This window comes from Hemitrygon akajei, chromosome 28, assembly GCF_048418815.1.
Source record: "Hemitrygon akajei chromosome 28, sHemAka1.3, whole genome shotgun sequence".
NCBI lineage: Eukaryota > Metazoa > Chordata > Chondrichthyes > Myliobatiformes > Dasyatidae > Hemitrygon > Hemitrygon akajei.
Window position 1 is genome coordinate 16,995,727 of NC_133151.1, and position 23,635 is coordinate 17,019,361.

A 23,635-nucleotide genomic window follows, 5' to 3' on the forward strand; every position below is an offset into this window, starting at 1 on the left:
TATGAATAATAACAAAATGGGTCGCGGGGAAGCGTAGTGGTTAGCAAAGTGCTTTACCCAGCCAGCAACTCGGGTTCCATTCCCGTCGCTGACGTTCCACCCCGTGACCGCGTAGGTTTCCTCCCACAGAACGCTGGAATTGAACTCCAGACGCCGACGCCCCGAGCTGTGATAGTGTTGTACTAACCACTCCGTGACTGTGGTACCTGCACTGCGAATATTTAACTTACAATCCGTCATTGGGATGGGGGTGCCAACGAGCAGCGGCTGAGGGACAGTTGTTCTCGCGTCACACGGGGTCAAGTTAGAGTTTTCTTTTAGTTGAATTTGATTTGTCACGTGTACTGTGAAACGCCTCTCTCCCCCCCCCCCCCCACGGGCAAGGCGGGTGATCTACAGCGGCCGATTAACCCGGCAACCCGCACGTCATCCACACTAACTGCCCCAAAATCTACCCCTCACCCACAGACGACGCAGGCGATTTATAGCAGCCAGTTCACCCAGCGATACTGCGTGTCGCTCACACCAACTCCCCCAAAATCTACCTACCCCTCACCCAAAGTTTACGGCCACCAGTCTCTGCATGTTATCAGGCGTGGGGGGAAACCATTCAGAGAAATGCACCGTTTTCCGTCAGTGACCAACACAGCCCCGCGGATGTGCTGAGGGCAGCCTGCAAGAGTGGCCGAGCTTCCAACGTCAACGTAGCCTGCTCACGGCTCACTCGCCCTCACCCGAACGCCTTGGGACTGTGTGAGCAAACCCACAAAGGCACGGGTAGACAGCGATTCGAATTCAACACCGATCGCTGTGCTAGTAACTGCTACGCTACTGTGCGATCCCTATTATTGATCGTTAACCCTCTCCCTCAGTATTCTCTCTGCCATTCGGTGGGTTGATCTGTGACTCCTCCTCCGACCTCAAAGCAAACACAGAAAGTTTTGTGTTTCATTTGCTTGGGGCCACCGAGGCGTTTTGACCCCCTTTGACCGAGTTCCTCGCCCACCTCTGCGGTTCCGGCTTCTGACGGGTGCTCTCTTTGCTTCCAGCACACGGTGGGGCACGCGGAGCCCCCGAACCAGCCCAAGCCCGTGGGCAGGACCAGCATGCCGCGCAGTCGAGGGTCCATTGCCACGACGGCCGAGGACACCCCTCACATCGGCAACTACCGGCTGCTTAAGACCATCGGCAAGGGCAACTTTGCCAAGGTGAAGCTGGCTCGCCATGTGCTGACAGGGAAGGAGGTAAGGCGGGCAGTCTGGGTGTTGGGGTGGGGGAGTCACTGTGATGGGGACAGGGTTTGGGGCAGGCGGTACTGATCTCCTGCCCTTCACACAGGTTCCTCCCCTTGTACCTCGCCCCGGCCACCACCACAGTCTCGCTCAACTCTTTGTGCCCCTCCGCAACCTGAGTTGTGGCTCATTGGGTCTCTCCCCCCTCTCCCCCTCTTCACCCCCTCTTCCCGCCCTCTTCACCCCCTCTTCCCGCCCTCTCCACCACCTCTTCCCGCCCTCTCCCCTCACCTCTCTCTCCCCTTCTGTGTATGTCTCCCCTCTTCCTCTCCCCCCGTATTTGTCCCTCCGTCTCTCACTGTGTGTGTCTGTCTCTGTCTCTCTCACTGTGTGCCCCTCTCTTCTCTATTTGTCTCTCTCTGTCTATATCTATCAATGTGTGTCTCTCTCCCCCTGACTGTCTCCCTCTCTCCCCATTCATCTGTCCCTGCCTCTCTCCCTTTCTGTCTGTCCCTACCTCTCTCCCTTTCTGTCTGTCCCTGCCTCTCTCCCTTTCTGTCTGTCTCTGCCTCTCTCCCTTTCTGTCTGTCTCTGCCTCTCTCCCTTTCTGTCTGTCCCTGTCTCTCCCTTTCTGTCTGTCCCTGCCTCTCTCCCCAGTCGTCTGTCCCTGCCTCTCTCCCTTTCTGTCTGTCTCTGCCTCTCTCCCTTTCTGTCTGTCTCTGCCTCTCTCCCTTTCTGTCTGTCCCTGCCTCTCTCCCCATTCGTCTGTCCCTGCCTCTCTCCCCAGTCATCTGTCCCTGCCTCTCTCCCCAGTCGTATGTCCCTGCCTCTCTCCCCATTCGTCTGTCCCTGCCTCTCTCCCCATTCGTCTGTCCCTGCCTCTCTCCCCAGTCGTCTGTCCCTGTCTCTCTCCCTTTCTGCCTGTCCCTGTCTCTCTCCCTTTCTGTCTGTCCCTGCCTCTCTCCCTTTCTGTCTGACCCTGTCTCTCTCTCTTTCTGTCTGTCCCTGTCTCTCTCCCTTTCTGTCTGTCCCTGTCTCTCCTTTTCTGTTTGTCCCTGTCTCTCTTCTTTTCTGTTTGTCTCTGCCTCTCTCCCTTTTCTGTTTGTCTCTGCCTCTCTCCCTTTCTGTCTGTCTCTGCCTCTCTCCCTTTCTGTCTGTCCCTGTCTCTCTCCCTTTCTGTCTGTCCCTGTCTCTCTCCTTTTCTGTCTGTCCCTGTCTCTCCTTTTCTGTTTGTCCCTGTCTCTCTTCTTTTCTGTTTGTCTCTGCCTCTCTCCCTTTTCTGTTTGTCTCTGCCTCTCTCCCTTTCTGTCTGTCTCTGCATCTCTCCCTTTCTGTCTGTCCCTGTCTCTCTCTCTTTCTGTCTGTCCCTGTCTCTCCTTTTCTGTTTGTCCCTGTCTCTCTTCTTTTCTGTTTGTCTCTGCCTCTCTCCCTTTTCTGTTTGTCTCTGCCTCTCTCCCTTTCTGTCTGTCTCTGCCTCTCTCCCTTTCTGTCTGTCCCTGTCTCTCTCCCTTTCTGTCTGTCCCTGCCTCTCTCCTTTTCTGTCTGTCCCTGCCTCTCTCCCTTTCTGTCTGTCCCTGCCTCTCTCCCTTCCTGTCTGTCCCTGTCTCTCTCTCTTTCTGTCTGTCCCTGTCTCTCTCCCTTTCTGTCTGTCCATGTCTCTCTCCCTTTCTGTCTGTCCCTGTCTCTCCTTTTCTGTTTGTCCCTGTCTCTCTTCTTTTCTGTTTGTCTCTGCCTCTCTCCCTTTTCTGTTTGTCTCTGCCTCTCTCCCTTTCTGTCTGTCTCTGCCTCTCTCCCTTTCTGTCTGTCCCTGTCTTTCTCCCTTTCTGTCTGTCCTTGCCTCTCTCCCTTTCTGTCTGTCCTGTCTCTCTCTGTCTGCCTGTCCCTGCCTCTCTCCCTTTCTGCCTGTCTCTGTCTCTCTCCCTTTCTGTCTGTCCCTGCCTCTCTCCCTTTCTGTCTGACCCTGTCTCTCTCTCTTTCTGTCTGTCTCTGCCTCTCTCCCTTTCTGTCTGTCCCTGTCTCTCTCCTTTTCTGTCTGTCCCTGTCTCTCTCCTTTTCTGTTTGTCCCTGTCTCTCTCCCCAGTCGTCTGTCCCTGCCTCTCTCCCCAGTCATCTGTCCCTGCCTCTCTCCCCAGTCGTCTGTCCCTGCCTCTCTCCACATTCGTCTGTCCCTGCCTCTCTCCCCAGTCGTCTGTCCCTGCCTCTCTCCCCAGTCGTCTGTCCCTGTCTCTCTCCCTTTCTGTCTGTCTCTGTCTCTCTCCCTTTCTGCCTGTCCCTGCCTCTCTCCCTTTCTGTCTGTCCCTGTCTCTCTCCCTTTCTGCCTGTCCCTGTCTCTCTCCCTTTCTGCCTGTCCCTGTCTCTCTCCCTTTCTGTCTGTCCCTGTCTCTCTCCCTTTCTGTCTGTCCCTGTCTCTACTTTTCTGTCTGACTCTGTCTCTCTCCCTTTCTGTCTGTCCCTGCCTCTCTCCCTTTCTGTCTGTCCCTGCCTCTCTCCCTTTCTGTCTGTCTCTGTCTCTCTCCCTTTCTGTCTGTCCCTGCCTCTCTCCCTTTCTGTCTGTCCCTGCCTCTCTCCCTTTCTGTCTGTCTCTGTCTCTCTCCCTTTCTGTCTGTCCCTGCCTCTCTCCCTTTCTGTCTGTCTCTGTCTCTCTCCCTTTCTGTCTGTCTCTGTCTCTCTTCCTTTCTGCCTGTCCCTGCTTCTCTCCCCGTTCGTCTGTCTCTGTGTGTCTGCTCTCTCCTTTTCTGTCTGTCCCTGCCTCTCTCCCTTTCTGTCTGTCCCTGTCTCTCTCCCTTTCTGTCTGTCCCTGCCTCTCTCCCTTTCTGTGTGTCTGCTCTCTCCTTTTCTGTCTGTCCCTGCCTCTCTCCCTTTCTGTCTGTCCCTGTCTCTCTCCCTTTCTGTCTGTCTCTGTCTCTCTCCCTTTCTGTCTGTCCCTGCCTCTCTCCCTTTCTGTCTGTCCCTGCCTCTCTCCCCATTCGTCTGTCCCTGCCTCTCTCCTTTTCTGTCTGTCCCTGTTTCTCTCCCTTTCTGTCTGTCCCTGTCTCTCTCCCTTTCTGTCTGTCCCTGTCTCTCTCCCCAGTCGTCTGTCCCTGCCTCTCTCCCTTTCTGTCTGTCCCTGTCTCTCTCCTTTTCTGTCTGTCCCTGTCTCTCTCCTTTTCTGTTTGTCCCTGTCTCTCTCCCCAGTCGTCTGTCCCTGCCTCTCTCCCCATTCATCTGTCCCTGCCTCTCTCCCCAGTCGTCTGTCCCTGCCTCTCTCCCCAGTCGTCTGTCCCTGCCTCTCTCCCCATTCGTCTGTCCCTGCCTCTCTCCCCAGTCGTCTGTCCCTGCCTCTCTCCCCAGTCGTCTGTCCCTGTCTCTCTCCCTTTCTGTCTGTCTCTGTCTCTCTCCCTTTCTGCCTGTCCCTGCCTCTCTCCCTTTCTGTCTGTCCCTGTCTCTCTCCCTTTCTGCCTGTCCCTGTCTCTCTCCCTTTCTGCCTGTCCCTGTCTCTCTCCCTTTCTGTCTGTCCCTGTCTCTCTCCCTTTCTGTCTGTCCCTGTCTCTACTTTTCTGTCTGACTCTGTCTCTCTCCCTTTCTGTCTGTCCCTGCCTCTCTCCCTTTCTGTCTGTCCCTGTCTCTCTCCCTTTCTGTCTGTCCCTGCCTCTCTCCCTTTCTGTCTGTCCCTGCCTCTCTCCCTTTCTGTCTGTCTCTGTCTCTCTCCCTTTCTGTCTGTCTCTGTCTCTCTCCCTTTCTGCCTGTCCCTGCTTCTCTCCCCGTTCGTCTGTCTCTGTGTGTCTGCTCTCTCCTTTTTTGCCTGTCCCTGCCTCTCTCCTTTTCTGTGTGTCTGCTCTCTCCTTTTCTGTCTGTCCCTGCCTCTCTCCCTTTCTGTCTGTCCCTGTCTCTCTCCCTTTCTGTCTGTCCCTGCCTCTCTCCCTTTCTGTGTGTCTGCTCTCTCCTTTTCTGTCTGTCCCTGCCTCTCTCCCTTTCTGTCTGTCCCTGTCTCTCTCCCTTTCTGTCTGTCTCTGTCTCTCTCCCTTTCTGTCTGTCCCTGCCTCTCTCCCTTTCTGTCTGTCCCTGCCTCTCTCCCCATTCGTCTGTCCCTGCCTCTCTCCTTTTCTGTCTGTCCCTGTCTCTCTCCCTTTCTGTCTGTCCCTGTCTCTCTCCCTTTCTGTCTGTCCCTGTCTCTCTCCCCAGTCGTCTGTCCCTGCCTCTCTCCCTTTCTGTCTGTCCCTGCCTCTCTCCCTTTCTGCCTGTCCCTGTCTCTCTCCCTTTCTGTCTGTCCCTGCCTCTCTCCCTTTCTGTCTGTCCCTGCCTCTCTCCCTTTCTGTCTGTCCCTGCCTCTCTCCCTTTCTGTGTGTCTGCTCTCTCCTTTTCTGTCTGTCCCTGCCTCTCTCCCTTTCTGTCTGTCCCTGCCTCTCTCCCTTTCTATCTGTCCCTGTCTCTCTCCCTTTCTGTCTGTCCCTGTCTCTCTCCCTTTCTGTCTGTCCCTGCCTCTCTCCTTTTCTGTCTGTCCCTGTCTCTCTCCCTTTCTGTCTGTCCCTGCCTCTCTCCCTTTCTGTGTGTCTGCTCTCTCCTTTTCTGTCTGTCCCTGCCTCTCTCCCTTTCTGTCTGTCCCTGTCTCTCTCCCTTTCTGTCTGTCCCTGCCTCTCTCCTTTCCTGTCTGTCCCTGTCTCTCTCCCTTTCTGTCTGTCCCTGTCTCTCTCCCTTTCTGTCTGTCCCTGCCTCTCTCCCTTTCTGTCTGTCCCTGTCTCTCTCCCTTTCTGTCTGTCCCTGTCTCTCTCCCTTTCTGTCTGTCCCTGTCTCTCTCCCCAGTCATCTGTCCCTGTCTCTCTCCCCAGTCATCTGTCCCTGCCTCTCTCCCTTTCTGTCTGTCCCTGCCTCTCTCCTTTTCTGTCTGTCCCTGTCTCTCTCCCTTTCTGTCTGTCCCTGTCTCTCTCCCTTTCTGTCTGTCCCTGTCTCTTTCCCTTTCTGTCTGTCCCTGTCTCTCTCCCTTTCTGTTTGTCCCTGTCTCTCTCCCTTTCTGTCTGTCCCTGTCTCTCTCCCTTTCTGTCTGTCCCTGTCTCTCCCTTTCTGTCTGTCCATGCCTCTCTCCCTTTCTGTCTGTCCCTGCCTCTCTCCCTTTCTGCCTGTCCCTGCTTCTCTCCCTGTTCGTCTGTCTCTGTGTGTCTGCTCTCTCCTTTTTTGCCTGTCCCTGCCTCTCTCCTTTTCTGTGTGTCTGCTCTCTCCCTTTCTGTCTGTCCCTGTCTCTCTCCCTTTCTGTCTGTCCCTGTCTCTCTCCCTTTCTGTCTGTCTCTGCCTCTCTCCCTTTCTGTCTGTCTCTGCCTCTCTCCCTTTCTGTCTGTCTCTGCCTCTCTCCCTTTCTGTCTGTCCCTGTCTCTCTCCCTTTCTGTTTGTCCCTGCCTCTCTCCCTTTCTGCCTGTCCCTGCTTCTCTCCCCGTTCGTCTCTCTGTGTGTCTGCTCTCTCCTTTTTTGCCTTTCCCTGCCTCTCTCCTTTTCTGTCTGTCTCTGTCTCTCTCCCTTTCTGTCTGTCCCTGCCTCTCTCCTTTTCTGTCTGTCTCTGTCTCTCTCCCTTTCTGTCTGTCCCTGTCTCTCTCCCTTTCTGTCTGTCCCTGCCTCTCTCCCCATTCGTCTGTCCCTGCCTCTCTCCCCATTCGTCTGTCCCTGCCTCTCTCCCTTTCTGTCTGTCTCTGCCTCTCTCCCTTTCTGTCTGTCCCTGTCTCTCTCCCTTTCTGTCTGTCCCTGTCTCTCTCCCTTTCTGTCTGTCCCTGCCTCTCTCCCTTTCTGTCTGTCTCTGCCTCTCTCCCTTTCTGTCTGTCTCTGCCTCTCTCCCTTTCTGTCTGTCTCTGCCTCTCTCCCTTTCTGTGTGTCTGCTCTCTCCTTTTCTGTCTGTCCCTGCCTCTCTCCCTTTCTGTCTGTCCCTGCCTCTCTCCCTTTCTGTCTGTCCCTGTCTCTCTCCCTTTCTGTCTGTCTCTGTCTCTCTCCCTTTCTGTCTGTCCCTGCCTCTCTCCTTTTCTGTCTGTCCCTGCCTCTCTCCCTTTCTGTCTGTCCCTGCCTCTCTCCCTTTCTGTCTGTCCCTGTCTCTCTCCCTTTCTGTCTGTCCCTGCCTCTCTCCCTTTCTGTCTGTCCCTGCCTCTCTCCCTTTCTGTCTGTCCCTGCCTCTCTCCCTTTCTGCCTGTCCCTGCTTCTCTCCCCGTTCGTCTGTCTCTGTGTGTCTGCTCTCTCCTTTTTTGCCTGTCCCTGCCTCTCTCCTTTTCTGCCTGTCCCTGCCTCTCTCCCTTTCTGTCTGTCCCTGTCTTTCTCCCTTTCTGCCTGTCCCTGCCTCTCTCCCTTTCTGCCTGTCCCTGTCTCTCTCCCTTTCTGTCTGTCCCTGCCTCTCTCCCTTTCTGCCTGTCCCTGCCTCTCTCCCCGTTCGTCTGTCTCTGTGTGTCTGCTGTCTGACAGATCAAACAGCTGCTGTCTTTCTCCCCTTGGGCCCTCTGGGTGAGCGCTGAGCTCTGACAGGGTCATGCGGGAGTCCCGATGTGTGTGTTTCGGCGGCCGATCTGAACCTTTTTTGTGTTTTTCTTTTCAGGTCGCTGTCAAAATAATCGACAAGACCCAGCTGAACTCCTCCAGTCTGCAGAAGGTAAGCGCCTGGCCGCGGGCCTCTTGCCCACTGTGCCACTGGGGACGCTGTCACTTGGCCCCATCCAAAGCTGAGTGTTCTCTGAAGATGGTACCGTGAAACCGGTCACACCTCGCCACTCCAGGTCACTCGCCCCACCCTTCCCCTCGCGGGGGAGGACACGCCGGCTGTGTTTGCATCAGTCCCCCCCTCCCCGACTGCAAGTGCTCACAAGCTGCTGAGTTAAATCTCATACCGGGACTTCCTGCTCCTGCTTAGTGTTCCCATGGCAACGGGCTGCTCTGTTGTTCGAGGGTCTGGCTTTGCCTGATCCCACGAGACTTGATCCAGAGCCTGGCCCTCGCCAGGAAAAGGGGGGCCGCGTCGCGTTCCCAGGACTGGGTGCTGTGCTCAGACAGGCACTCACCCGTCGAGCAGTCTGAACCGTCATGGATAACTTGCCCATCTCAATGCTGATCTGACTTCTCCACCTGTGGACTCACTTTTACGGACTCTTCAACTCGTGTCTCAGCATTGTCCTGTCTCTGTGTGTGTGTGTCTGTCTCTCCCCCTCTCTCTCCCCCTCTCCCCCCTTCCCTGCCTCGCTCGTTCTCTGTTCCCTCTCTCTCTCTCTCTCTCTGCCTGTTCCTTCCCCTCTCTCTGTCCCCCTCTGTGTGTGTGTGTGTCTCTCTCTCTGTCCCCCTCTCTCTGTCTCCCTCTGTCTCTCTCTCTGCCTGTCCCTTCCCCCCTCTCTCTGTCTCTCTCTGTCCCTCTGTCTCTCTCTGCCTGTCCCTTCCCCCTCTCTCTGTCCCTCTGTCTCTGTCTCTCTCTCTCTGTCCCCCCTCTCTCTCTGTCCCCCTCTCTGTCTGTCTGTCTCTCTTTCTCTGTTTCTCTCTCTCTTTCTGCCTGTCCCTTCCCCCCTCTCTGTTTGTGTGTGTCTCTCTCCCCTCCCCCCCCCTCTCTCTCTCTCTCTCTCTCTCTCTCTCTCTCTCCTCTCTCTCTCTCACTCTCTCACTCTCTCACTCTCCTCACTCTCTCACTCTCTCTCTCTCACTCTGTCTCTCTGTCTCATATTTGTATTGGTGCAGTTTGCTGTTTGCAAGTTGGTTGTTTGTCAGTCTGTGTGTAGTTTGTCATGGATTTTATTGTATTTCTTTGTTTTACTGTGAACGTGTGCAGGAAGACACATCTCGGGGTAGTACATGCTGATCTGTCCTGTACTTTGATAATAAAATTGCTTTGAACTTTGAAATGTCCTGAGGCAGGGAGGATCTGGGCTTACATCCGTGTGAGCTGTTCCCAGGGAGGGACGACTTTGGCGAACAGAAGCCTTACGTCAAATCATACAGCAGCTTATCTGTTTTCTCCTTCCCAGCCTCCCTCCTACAGTGACTCTGTGCCTTGCGCCCATCAGACTGGAAAGGGAGAGAAGGGACAGGAGGGAAGAAGACAGAATAAGTTATTCTGCCTTCCTCCCTCTTCCTTTCCAGCCCTGATATAGGGTCTTGGCCTGCAGTGGGTATTCCTCTCCATTGATGCTGCTCGATCTGTTGAGTTCCTCCAGCATTTTGTGTGTGTTGTTCTGGACTTCTAGTATCAGAGTGCAGTATCTCTTGTATTTAAAAATCCTTCCAAAGAATATCTTTAAAGCAGGCGTATCTTTACACGGATGCTGGAGCCTGAATGAATCCACCGGATTTTTAGTGTGTTGCTGTCCCATTCCCATTTCGATGTGTCAGTCCATAGCCAACCTTTTATTCTGGCGTCTTCCCCCTTTCTTCTCAGTCCAGAAGAAGGGTCTCGGCCCGAAATGTTGACCGTTTATTCCTCTCCATCGATGCTGCCTGACCTGAGTTCCCCCAGAGCTTTGTCCCTGTTGCTTTCACGTGCGAGGTGTGACTGGCTAAACCTGAGCCGCCCAGGAGCTGTAACTGGGAAATTATTCACCCAGTGAACCTCCGGGAGAGAGTGTCTGCGAGAAATTAAGAGAGTCTCGCAATACTTGGTATTCTTCAGCTCAAAGATAACAGCAAGTGATGGGCTACAGTTTTATTGTTATCATCTGCTTACAGTTGTGTGCATTCTCAGAGTTACATACTCGAAGGTTTAAAGAAATAGCTTTATTCATCGCGATGCATCGTAACATCGGGTGAAGTGGACGGTGAAGTGGACGGTTGCGTTGAATCAAGTCTACGAGGATTGTGCTGTGGGCAGCCCACAAGTGTTGTCACCCTTCCCTCGCCAATATGGCATGCCCACAGCCCACTAACCCTAACCCGTACGCCTCCGGGAGCACCTGGACGGAACCTGCAGTATGTGGTCGTGAGGGGAACAGACAGACCCCTTCCAGGCAGCCCGGATCGGCGATCGCTGGCGCTGTCAAGGGCTGCTAACTGCCACACCACTGTGCCAGCTTCGTCCCAGCTGGCAGAAACGCCTTGGATATTGACTACGGGCGTCTGTTCCAAAAACCCGTGAGTACAAACCGCAGACGCCCAAAATATACCCCTTGTGTGCAGCAGTTCACAGACCCCTTGCTTAATAGTATAGGCCCATGGCACGTGGTTCCATGGATTATACAACTAACCAAAGGTTCAGTGTTCAAAACCGATCCGTTCTGAACTGTGCATTAAGTGGCAGGGATAGACATTTAACCGGGGAACGCAAAGTGCCCAGCATGTCAGGCGGCATCTGTGGAGGGAAATAGTGATAACGGTGTGGGTTTTGTCTATGAGTGCGTGATCCCAATATTCTGGTGCAGAGTGAGCAAGATAGTGTGGCTGGTGGTCGGGCCTTCTGCTTGTTCAGCTGCCCACGTGTTCCCTGCAGCACAGCGGAGGTCGTTCTCGATTTGAGCAGATTTCCTACCCAGCGAAGTTTCTTCCCACTTTTTAGATTTCCCCAGGCTGACTTTTCCTCTCCATGGAAGCTGCTGATCTGCTGAGCTCCCCTGTGTGTGGCTCCGCGTTTCTGACGTCTGCACAACCTGTATTCATTCAGTCAGTCAGTCAGCATGGAATAGGCCCACCCAGCAAACCCCGATTTAACCTGAGCCTAACCACAGCACAGCTTAAATCACCAATTAACCCATCCACCACTCCCTGGCTAAAGAACTTCCTCCTCAACTCCATTCTAAAAGGGGACGCCCCTCTATTCTGAGGCTGTACCACCTGGTCTTAGACTCCCCCACCAAAGGAAGTAACCTCTCCACATCCACTCTATCTGTGTCCTCTGGTCCTAGACTCCCCCACTATAGGAAACATCCTCTCCACATCCACTCTATCTGTGTCCTCTGGTCCTAGACTCCCCCACTATAGGAAACATCCTCTCCACATCCACTCTATCTGTGTCCTCTGGTCCTAGACTCCCCCACTATAGGAAACATCCTCTCCACATCCACTCTATCTGTGTCCTCTGATCCTAGACTCCCCCACTACAGGAAACATCCTCTCCACATCCACTCTATCTGTGTCCTCTGGTCCTAGACTCCTCCACTATAGGAAACATCCTCTCCACATCCACTCTATCTGTGCCCTCAGGTCCTAGACTCCCCCACTATAGGAAACACCCTCTCCACATCCACTCTATCTGTGTCCTCTGGTCCTAGACTCCCCCACCACAGGAAACATCCTCTCCACATCCACTCTATCTGTGTCCTCTGGTCCTAGACTCCCCCACTATAGGAAACATCCACTCTATCTGTGTCCTCTGGTCCTAGACTCCCCCACTATAGGAAACATCCTCTCCACATCCACCCTATCTGTGTCCTCTGGTCCTAGACTCCCCCACTATAGGAAACATCCTCTCCACATCCACTCTATCTGTGTCCTCTGGTCCTAGACTCCCCCACTATAGGAAACATCCTCTCCACATCCACTCTATCTGTGTCCTCTGGTCCTAGACTCCCCCACTATAGGAAACATCCTCTCCACATCCACTCTATCTGTGTCCTCTGGTCCTAGACTCCCCCACTATAGGAAACATCCTCTCCACATCCACTCTATCTGTGTCCTCTGGTCCTAGACTTCCCCACTATAGGAAACATCCTCTCCACATCCACTCTATCTGTGTCCTCTGGTCCTAGACTCCCCCACTATAGGAAACATCCTCTCTACATCCACTCTATCTGTGTCCTCTGGTCCTAGACTCCCCCACTATAGGGAACATCCTCTCCACATCCACTCTATCTGTGTCCTCTGGTCCTAGACTCCCCCACTATAGGAAACATCCTCTCCACATCCACTCTATCTGTGTCCTCTGGTCCTAGACTCCCCCACTATAGGAAACATCCTCTCCACATCCACTCTATCTGTGTCCTCTGGTCCTAGACTCCCCCACTATAGGAAACATCCTCTCCACATCCACTCTATCTGTGTCCTCTGGTCCTAGACTCCCCCACTATAGGAAACATCCTCTCCACATCCACTCTGTCTGTGTCCTCTGGTCCTAGACTCCCCCACTATAGGACACATCCTCTCCACATCCACTCTATCTGTGTCCTCTGGTCCTAGACTCCCCCACTATAGGAAACATCCTCTCCACATCCACTCTATCTGTGTCCTCTGGCCCTAGACTCTCCCACTATAGGAAACATCCTCTCCACATCCACTCTGTCTGTGTCCTCTGGTCCTAGACTCCCCCACTATAGGACACATCCTCTCCACATCCACTCTATCTGTGTCCTCTGGTCCTAGACTCCCCCACTATAGGACACATCCTCTCCACATCCACTCTATCTGTGTCCTCTGGCCCTAGACTCCCCCACTATAGGAAACATCCTCTCCACATCCACTCTATCTGTGTCCTCTGGTCCTAGACTCCCCAACTATAGGAAACATCCTCTCCACATCCACTCTATCTGTGTCCTCTGGCCCTAGACTCCCCCACTATAGGAAACATCCTCTCCACATCCACTCTATCTGTGTCCTCTGGTCCTAGACTCCCCCACTATAGGAAACAACCTCTCCACATCCACTCTATCTGTGTCCTCTGGTCCTAGACCCCCCCACTATAGGAAACATCCTCTCCACATCCAGTCCATTGAGGCCTTCTATCACTTGATGGGTTTCAATGAGCTCCCCCCTCATCCTTCTCAGCTCCAGTGAGGACAGACCCAGAGTCATCAAATGTTCCTCATATGATGAGCCTTTCAGTCCCAGATTCATTTTTGTGAACCTCCTTTGAACCCTCTCCTACGCCAACACATCCTTTCTTAGATTCATCAAAATGGGCCACAATACTCCAGTGTCTGTGATGTGCCCCCAGCACATCCTCGGACTCTGTTGTCTGTTGATGCATTTCACTGTATGTTTCATTGTTTCGATGTACATGTGACAAATGAATCTAACCTTTAATTTTGCCGGTATACTGTGTGCGCGCGCATCTAGTTAGCAAGTTAGAAACATAGAAAACTTACAACAGAATACAGGCCATTTGGCCCACAAAGCTGTGCTGAACATGTCCCTACCTTAGAACTACCTAGGCTTTCCTATAGCCCTCTATTTTTCTAAGCTCAATTTACCTATCAGGAGTATCTTAAAAGACCCTATCGTATCCGCCTCCACCACCGTCACCGGCAGCCCATTCCACGCACTCATCACCCTCTACGTAAAAAAAACTTACCCCTGACATCTCCTCTGTACCTACTTCCAAGCACCTTAAAACTGTGCCCTCTCTTGTTAACCATTTCAGCCCTGGGGCAAAAGCCTCTGGCTATCCACACGATCAATGCCTCTCACTATCATTATCTTGTACACCTCTATCAGGTCACCTCTCATCCTCCATCGCTCCATGGAGAAAAGGCCGAGTTCACTCAACCTATTCTCATAAGGCATGCTCCCCAATCCAGGTAACATCCTTGTAAATCTCCTCTGCACCCTTTCTATGGTTTCCACGAACTTCCTGTAGTGAGGTGACCAGAACTGAGCACTGTACTCCAAGTGGAGTCTGACCAGGGTCCTGTATAGCTGCAACATTACCTCTCGGCTCCTAAACTCAATCCCACAATTGATGAAGGCCAATGCACCTTCTTAACCACAGAGTCAACCTGAGCAGCTGCTTTGAGTGTCCTTTGGACTCGGACCCCAAGATCCCTCTGATCCTCCACTCCCAAGAGCCTTACATTAATGCTATGTTCTCCTGTGAGTCGGTGTGTTCCCTCCCAATTGCAAAGAGGTGTATGAGCGTGCGAATATGGGATGTGTGTGGGTCGCTTGCACCTTCTTCTAATTTCCGTAGGCTTCCTCTCTGCACTCCAGATTTTCTCCCCCATCCCCAACATAACAGCGAGGAATAAGCCCTTCGAGCCAGCAACTCCCGATTTAACCCCAGCCTAATCACTGGACAATTTACAACTGGTACGTCTTTGGAAGATGGGAGGAAACCCATGCAATGTGTAAACTCCTTACAGGCAGCGACGGGAATTGAACCCCAGTCGCTGGTACTGTAAAGCATTGTGCCAACCACCACGCTAATGTCTGCCCACTCCTTACAGGCAGTGACGGGAATTGAACCCCGGTCGCTGGTACTGTAAAGCATTGTGCCAACCACCACGCTAATGTCTGCCCACTCCTTACAGGCAGTGCCGGGAATTGAACCTGGGTCACCGGGACTGAAAACCGTTGTGTTAACCACTACGCTATCGTGCCGCCCCATGCAGGGTCGGTGGCTGTGAATTGACCCCGTTATCTGTGGGTGAGGGGTAGACTCTGGGAGGACATGGCGTGAGTAACCTGTGGGTCCGCTGTCGATTGCCCCTCCCCTGTGTGTGAGTGAGGGGAAGAATCTGCGAGAGAGTGGATGTCAGTGTGGCAAGAGGAGAATGGAGCTGGTTTCACTAGTCCCAAATGGGTGTCTGCTGGCTGGCACAGACTTGATGGGCCAAAGGGCTGTGTGGCACTGTGATCTATGAGGCTGCGGGGATTCTTCGAGCCGCCTTTCCACTGCACCAATGCGGGGATTTTCTTTCCCGCGTCATGACAGAATGGCTGTCCACCGGGGCTGTCATAAGCTTTCCCCGCCACTTGTCCTGTGCCTGGCAGTTACTCAGGCAAGCCAAGACTCGATGGAGTTAGTTACTGTCTCCAGCAGTTGTTCATACCGTAAACTCCAATGGGTTACCAAGGCAACCCGGCGACAGAGCCCACTCGTCTGCAGAGGTCATGGCTGATGCTGCTCTTGTTCTTAAAGGGATGTGCGGTGGAGGATGTGACTGCAGCGTCACAGCCTGGTACGGAAACACCAGCGCCCTTGGACGGAGACGCCTACAGAAAGCTAGTGGCTGCAGCCCAGTCCATCACGGGCAAAGCCCTCCCCACCAGTGAAACACTGTTACGGGAAAGGAACGTCCATCTTCAAGGACTCCCAACATCCAGGCCACGCTCTCTTCTTGCTGCTACCGCCAGCAACGAGCTGGAGGAGCCTCAGAACTCACACCAGCAGTTATTAACCCTCCACCATCAGGCTCTTAACCAGAGGGAACAATTCCACCCATCCCAGCACTGATCCACCTATGGACTCACTTTCAACGACTCTTCACCTCATGCTCCCGATAATCATTGCTCACTTATTTTTTATTATAATTTTGTGTATTTATTGTGAATGTTTGCAAGAAAGTGAATCTCAGGGTGGTATATGGTGACACATGTGTACCTTGATCATAAATTTAACTTGCACTTTGGAGGCTGTTGATCTTTCCCTGCGGTCCTCGGTCAGCTTGGAGCAGTCAGGAAATGTCCTCGTCTCTCAGGTCGGGGTGGGGGGTGGGGGGGGGGGAATGAGCCTCGTTCCCAGATGCAGGGGCAACAAGTTGGCATTGCAATTGGCGAGACGCCGTTACAGCTCCGGGCGGCAGCATTTCGACATTCCGTGCTGGCGCCACTCGTGAGGAGTTTGTACGCTCTCCCCGTGACCGCGTGGGTTTCCTGCGGGTGCCCAGGTTTCCTCCCGCGGTCCAAAGATATACGGGTGAGAGGGTTAATTGGTCATTGTAGATTGTCGTGTGATGAGGCGAGGGTTAAATCAAGGGAGTGCAACACAGTGGGTCAGAAGGGCCTGTCCACGCTGTATCTCTGAATAAGATTAAAAAATAAATGAAGAACCAACATGCAAAAGAAGACAAATTATGCTATAGAATAAAATAAATAGTACTGAGGACATGGGTTTATAGAGTCCTTGAAAGAGAGTCCATAGGTTCTGATCTATTCAGCGCTGGACGATGACCAGTTTGTGCAAAAGTCTTGTGCTGTCCAATGTTTCTTGCCCAGTGACAACCGTCATGCACACTGAATAATTCAATAAAAACAGTGTAAATAAGCCAGTTCTAAACCTGCAGACAAATCATCACAAACTCCACGTTGTCAACACCGAAGGAAATGTGATTGTGTACGGTCGCGAGATATGCTTAGCTTGCCGCTGAGGTAGAAGGTGACAACTTTTTGTGCGCAGTTTAAATTCGCTTGTAGCAAAAGCTGTGTGCGTGCACACACCTTAGAGGGAACATTGCTGCAGTTGTTACTGACTCCATTAAAACCTATGTGCATGAGTGTGTGCCCACAAAGACTTGCTGTACATTCCTAAACCAAAAGCCGTGGATGAACCAGGAGGTACGTCGTCTGCTGAAGGCTAGATCTGTGGCATTCAAGTCTGACGACCCAGACCTGTACCAGAAAACCAGGTATGATTTGCGGAGGACTATTTCAAGGGAGAAGAGATCATTTAAAACGAGGTTGGAGGCAACTGTGGCAGGGTCTGCAGGACATTACTTCCAACAAAGCAAAACCCAATAGCATGAATGGCAGCGATGCTTCACTACCAGACGAACTCAACGCCTTCTGTGCCCACTTTGAAAGGGAGAACTCAACTACAGCTGTGAGGATCCCTGCTGCACCTGATGACCCTGTGATCACTGTCTCAGAGGCCGATTTTAGGCTGTCATTAAAGAGAGTGAACCCTCGCAAGGCAGAAAGTCCCTATGGAGTACCTGGTAAGGCTCTGACAACCAACCGGTGCTAGTATTCAAGGACATTTTCAACCTCTCACTGCTATGGGCGGAAGTTCCCACTTGCTTCAAAAAGGCAACAATTATACCAGTGCCTAAGAAGAATAGTGTGGGCTGCCTTAATGACTATCGCCCGGTAGCACTCACATTGACAGTGATGAATGCTTTGAGAGGTTGGTCCTGACTAGACTGAACTCCTGCCTCAGCAAGGACCTGGACCCATTGCAATTTGCCTATCGCCACAATAGGTCAATGGCAGACGCAATCTCAGTGGCTCTCCACAGGGCTTTAGACCACCTGGACGTACCAGGTGGTCAATGTAAATTGACCCGTTATTAGGCCAGGTTGCTGAGCGCTGCGGTTCGAAGGGCCTATTCCACGCTGTATCTCAGAAACTCAGCAGGCGGGGGGCGTGGGGAGAAGGAACTGTGGACGTGTCAGGTCGAAACTCTGCATCACTCTCCGATGTTGGGGCTGATAGTGAATCAGCGTGCTGTGAAATCTGTTGTTTTGTGGCAGTACGGGGCAATTCCTTATTAAAAATGTGTAATTAAACCTCATTCTGATCCTGAGGTTGAGCTCGATTAGTGGTGCTGAAATAGAGAAGGGAGAGCAGGGCCTGACGTTGGGAGCTGCTTTCCTGCGACAGTGCTCTGTGTAGATGCGCTCAGTGCTGGGGAGGGATGCCAAGCATCCGCTGCTCCCCGTGCGGCCTCCCCTGTACTGGGGCAGCCGCTTCGTCGAGCACCCTGGCTTTTTTCAGTTTCACTTCGACTCCGACATCTCAGTCCACGGCCTCTGGTGCCATAATGATGCCACTCTTAGCTTGGAGGAGAAACACCTCATATTCCTTGTGGGTAGCCTCCAACCTGATGGGGTGAAGATAAATTTCTCACCCCCCTCCCCCTTCTCGCTTTTTCCATCCCCCAATCTGTGGTCCCCCTCCCATCGGATTATCACCTCCCTTTGGTTCCCCTGCCCCTTCCCTTTCTCCCATGGTTCACTGTCCTCTCCTATCAGATTCCTTCTCCTTCAGCTCTTACTTCACCCCTTTCCTCTCTCACCTATCTACCTACCCCTCACCTCTCACCTCCCAGTCTCACTTCATCCCCCTCTCCCCCACCCACCCACCTTCCCCCTCACCTGGTCTCACCTATCACCTCCCAGTGTCTCACTTCATCCCCCCTCTCCACCACCCACCCACCTTCCCCCTCACCTGGTCTCACCCATCACCTCCCAGTGTCTCACTTCATCCCCCCTCTCCCCCACCCACCCACCTTCCCCCTCACCTGGTCTCACCTATCACCTCCCAGTGTCTCACTTCATCCCCTTCTCCCCCACCCACCCACCTTCCCCCTCACCTGGTCTCACCCATCACCTCCCAGTGTCTCACTTCATCCCCCCTCTCCCCACCCACCCACCTTCCCCCTCACCTGGTCTCACCCATCACCTCCCAGTGTCTCACTTCATCTCCCCTCTCCCCCACCCACCCACCTTCCCCCTCACCTGGTCTCACCTATCACCTCCCAGTGTCTCACTTCATCCCCTTCTCCCCCACCCACCCACCTTCCCCCTCACCTGGTCTCACCTATCACCTCCCAGTGTCTCACTTCATCCCCTTCTCCCCCACCCACCCACCTTCCCCCTCACCTGGTCTCACCTATCACCTCCCAGTGTCACACTTCATCCCCCTCTCCCCACCCACCCACCTTCCCCCTCACCTGGTCTCACCCATCACCTCCCAGTGTCACACTTCATCCCCCCTCTCCCACCCACCCACCTTCCCCCTCACCTGGTCTCACCTATCACCTGCCAGCTAGTCCTCCTTCCCCTCCCCGACCCTCTTATTCTGACTCCTTCCCCCTTCCTATCCTTTCCTGATGAAGGGTCTTGGCCCAACTCTTTATTCATTTCCATAGATGTGGCGTGACGTGCTGAGCATCTCCATTGCTTTGTGTGTGCGTTGCCCCGGACCTGCAGAATCGCTGGTGTTTATCATGAACTATTTCCCCGGCAGCACCTGTTTGCTGCTCTTTCACCGAGGCTGATGCACTTGTGTGTGTCTGCGCACCCAGTGATTACCTTCCTCTTGGCATGTGGCCAAGCTCTCCAAGTGCCAACAACCTCACCATAGCTTTCCTAACGTCTGCGTCTCGCCGGGCTCTCAGAAGAAAGAGAAGTCTCTAGGCATCTTGTTTGTCCGATCTGTCCTCATCTTAAAATAGCTGAGACTATTGTGGTTTCTGGTCTCCCCACTATAGGAAGGATGTCGAGGCTTTGGAGAGGGGGCAGAAGAGGTTCACCCCGATGCTGTCTGGTTTAGAGGGCGTGTGCTATCATGAGAGGCTGGACAAACTTGTGTTGTTTTCTCTGGAGTGTCGGAGGCTGAGGGCAGATCAGATCGAGGTTTATAAGATTATGAGAGGCGTAGACAGGGAGTATCTGTTTCCCGGGGTGGAAATGTCTAATAGAGGTCATGCATCGAGGTGAGGGGGGTAGGTTCAAGGGGTATGTGAGGGGTTTTTTTACTCAGAGAGTGGTGGATGCCTGGTGTGGTGGTGGAGGCAAATACATTAGAGGCTTTTAAGAGCCGTTTGGATAGGCACATGGATGTGAGGAAGATGGAGGGATATGGACATGGTGTAGGGAGGAGTATATTTTTAAATTTACTTTTTAGCTGGTTTGCACAGTATTGTGGGCCGAATGGCCTGTTCCTGTACTGTACTCTATTATGTTTGACTTGCTCTGTCAATGTGCGTTCATATCATCATGGAAACAGGCCCTTTGGCCCAACTCATCCCTGCTGGCCCAGGTGCTGATCTGAGCCAGTCCAGTTTGCCTGCGCTTGGCCCACATCCCCACTGAGTCTTTGCCATCCATTTACCTGCCCAAATGTTTTCTAAATGTTAAAGTGGCAAATCGTCATCAGCTTCTGAACAGCAGGGATATGGAGCAAATACATTCTCTCTGGAGAAGTCAAAGTCTAGTTTGTTGTCATCTGCACGAGTCCCTGTGTATACAGGTGCAATGAGAAACTTGCTTACATCAGCATCGCAGGCACGGAGCGTCAGATACACCGTATTCAGAGGAAAAATGTACATTACGTTAAACAATTTTATTTTATTTTTTTTATTAGTTTTTCAGAACACGTTAAACAATTTTTGCAAGAAAATCCAAGTAGAACAAAAAAAATGGCCCTTTTAGTGCGAAGTGTTGTCGTACTGAGGTGGGGTTTAGGGTTGTGTTACAGAACCGAACAGTCAAATGGAAGGGAAGTTCCCAGACTGGGTGCCGTGGGACTTCAGGCTCCTGTACCTCCTGCCCAAGGCAATGGCATGGCCCAAAAGTGGAAAGAGAAAAGATTGGCTTTATTTGTCACATGTACATCGAAACTAGAGCGAAAAGCGTGATTTGAGTCAAATCAAACCAGCGGTGATTGTGCTAAGAGCAACCCGCCACTCTTCCATAGCCTGCCCACAACTGACTGACCCTAACCTGTACATCTTTGGACTGTGGGAGGAAAGCAGAGCACCCGGAGGAAACCCAAGTGGTCACAGGGAGAGCGGACTAACTGCTCCCAGGCAGCGGTGGGATTGAGCCCCGATGGGCTATTGTGGCCACTGTAAAGCGATCGTGCTAACTGCCACATCGAGTTTCTCTCTATTGGCTGTTTAAGAATCAGTTCAGAGCGTTATATGACAAAAGACTAAAACAGCAGGCGAGCCCGAAGCTTCTCCCCAGTCGCCAAGGGATCAGTGTCAGCTTTCAAACCCAACCCCTCCCCTGGGGCATTGTGGGGGCGGGGGGGGGGAGCTCGGAATGCTACCCAATACCTGCCCTGGCTGCTTTCGTGAAGAGGTCCTGGGGAACAATGGGAGAGCGGGTTCCTGCACTCCGGCAAGACTGGATATTCCTGAAGTGAGATTGAAACCTGAGGCGGCGGCATTTGTCCGGGGCGAATGGGAAGGCTGCGCTCCGCAGCGGGGTGAGTCCGTGCTGAAGACTGGGCGAGTCACCGAATGTCAATGTTACGTTCCACCCGCCAGACCTGGCTCTGCGAGGGATTAAAACCGGACTAAACAAGATAGACCTGGAGAAAGGTCGATACGTTTCAAATGTAGGACAGTTCAGCACAGCTGGGGACCTTTGTCCCACAGTAAAATCCACTCCACCATCAATCTGAGCCCCTCCTGCTGAGACCTCTGTCGGTCAGGGTCAGCTACAGATGTCTCGATACACAAACCGGGGCAGTACGATATGGAGAGCGAGCTGTGGCCCTGTAGCAGAATCCCGCTTCCCACGCATCCGATGAACCCAAAGGAATTGAGAGACCGATACAGTTTGACACCAGTGGCATCGCGGGAGCTGCCAGCCCGTGTTGAACTCAGCGTAGGACTGCCTCGGGGACTCCAGTTCCGGAGTTTTTCCAGGGATTTACTCCCTGTCCCAACCCCGCAAGGCAACGGAGCTTTGAGAGCTCAGATTTCCTTCTCCTAGGTGAGCTGCCCAACCACGGCTGCCGGGCCCCATTTGCCTGAAGTGACTGGTTTTAAGGTGCCAGTAACCCGCCTTTGCCCATTCTGTTAGTAGAAACTGTTCCGCCGGGCTTAGTAGCTAAGCCACACCCGAAGGCCAGGAGCCGGACTTGGCTGTCAAAACCTACTTGAGACACGCAGCATTGGGAGCTTTTCATAGGTAGTGGGGGCTTGTCCCCATTACCACCCCCGGCCACAACGACCTTAAGGAACTGCAGCCCATACCCCGCGATTTTGTTTTATACCCATATGCCCGCCTTAGAGTGGCAGTGTTGGCGTCGTGGCTAGTGCGAAAGCTTTACAGCATCAGCAGCCTCTGAGTCCGCTGCTGGCTGTGGGTACGTCTTGCTTCGTTTGTTAAGCAGCTCCAAGCAGAACCAGTCATCCCAACTTCTGGCCTTGGTAGCACGTGTGGGTTTCCTCCCACGCCCCAAAGACGTAGGGTTAGGGTTAGTGAGTTGTGAACGTGGAGGTAGACAAAAAGGATCGGCCATGATTGAATGGCGGAGCAGACTCAGTGGGCCAGATGGTCTGATTCTGTTCCTGTGCCTTATCGTGCTGTGGTCTTATGGAAACATAGTGATACTTGTGGCTGCCCCCAGCTCGTCCCCGTACTGAGTCGGTCGTTGTTTCCATGTACGTGTGACAAATACAACTGATCTCTTCATATTAAAAAAAAAAGTTTGAATCTTCTGTATTGGGGAAAACCTGACAATGAGGTGCCTCCCCCATAGCCTCCAGCAGTGAGGAGCCCCTCTCCTACCTGGAACTTGTGATGGCCTGCTCCCCAGGCACACTGTCTGGTGCCTGCAATGAGCTCCGTGCTGGGGAGGCCTTTGCCTGCGATGGACTGGTCTGTAGCCACCGGCCTCTGTCGGCAGCTCAGCTCATCGCGGTGGAAAGCTTCAGAGTCGGTCTGACAGCTGTGAACGCGATTGTCTGGGACGTTTTTCTTGTGCTGCCCCCGTCGGGCATCGATAATGTAGAATACAGCAAGCCCTGTTCACTGGTTCAGCAGTGTGACCCAACGGCAGGACCAGGCCCTCGTGCTGACCAGGGGAGAAGTTCCCGGTGGCGCTGTGGGAGGGAGCAGGCTGGACTGGGGTTTGGCCACCCCCCCGTCAGTGCTCCGCTCCTGCGTTCGCTCGGTGGATGATGAGTGTTCGATGGCTCTGGGCCTCCTCACTGGAATTCAGAAGAATGAGGGGGACCTCACTGAAACCGATCGAACGGTGAAAGGCCTCAGTAGAGTGGATGTGGATAAGATGTTTTCTGTGGTCGGAGAGTCTCAGACCAGAGGACACAGCCTCAGAGTAGAGGGGCGTCCTTTTAGAGTGGAGATGAGGAGGAATTTCTTTATCTGGAGAGTGGTGAATATGTGGAGTTAGTTGATACGGGGGTTGTGGAGGCCAAGTTGTTGGGTATAATTAAGGCAGAGCTTGATAGATTCTTGATTGGTCAGGGCATGAAGGGATACAGGGAGAAGGCAGGAGATTGGGGGCTGAGAGGTAAAATGGATCAGCCATGATGAAATGGCGGAGCAGATCTGATGGGCCAAATGGCCTGATTCTGCTCCTATATCTTATGGTCTTAAGATGAGCTGGATTTCTTCTGTCTGGGGCTGACCAGCACGAGATGAGGAACTGCTACGTACTTGTTTGTGTGGAGATGTGGCTCCAGACAACATCGATGCACCATCAGTCTACAGGCCATGACACTCAAGGGCCTGGGCCATCTTACTTTCTGGTTGTGACTGTTTTTCTATTTCTTTGTGCCTTGTGCTGTGTGTGATTGTTGGTAATGTGATATTCATCTTGGCCCCGGAGTAACACTGTTTCTTTTGGCTGTATTCATCTGTATGGTTGAATGACAGTTGAACTCAAAACTCCCCACTGGTCACGGTTTCCCGATTTGTCGTCTGTTGTCTCCTTTCTGTCATTATCTCCCTCACTGTTTATCTTTCCCCTCTCTGGACTCGGGCTAATTACTTAATTTGAGTTGTTTAATGTCCGTCTCATTTCCTGCCAGTTTGTTTGTGAAAATGCTTCTGTGCATTTCCTTGAAAATTCAGGAAGTGCTCAGGGTGCTTACAGCCTCGAGATCAGTAACATCCTTTAATATGGGTTCGAAAGTTTGCAGACGACACAAAGGTTGGCGGAGGTGTGGACGGTGTGGAAGGTTGCCGTAGGTTGCAACGGGACACTGACAGGATGCAGAGCTGGGCTGAGAAGAGGCAGATGGAGTTCAACCCACTTTGGAAAGTCGAATTTGAAGGCAGAATACAAAAAGTTAATGACAG

The 23,635-nt window shown here is 52.9% G+C and overlaps 1 protein-coding gene across 4 annotated transcripts in view; it reads left to right on the forward strand.

The window, feature by feature from the left end:
- The first annotated feature begins 1,049 nt into the window (after nt 1–1,049).
- The window catches only part of LOC140717720 (serine/threonine-protein kinase MARK2-like), a 92,775-nt gene continuing 70,189 nt past the window's right edge, over nt 1,050–23,635 (forward strand). For all 4 annotated transcript variants that reach the window (XM_073031399.1, XM_073031401.1, XM_073031402.1 and 1 more), the window contains exons 1-2: nt 1,050–1,244; nt 7,771–7,824. In XM_073031399.1, coding sequence (XP_072887500.1) covers nt 1,107–1,244; nt 7,771–7,824 — 192 coding nt within the window. In that variant the 5' untranslated portion in view covers nt 1,050–1,106. The remainder of the gene's footprint in view (nt 1,245–7,770; nt 7,825–23,635) is intronic.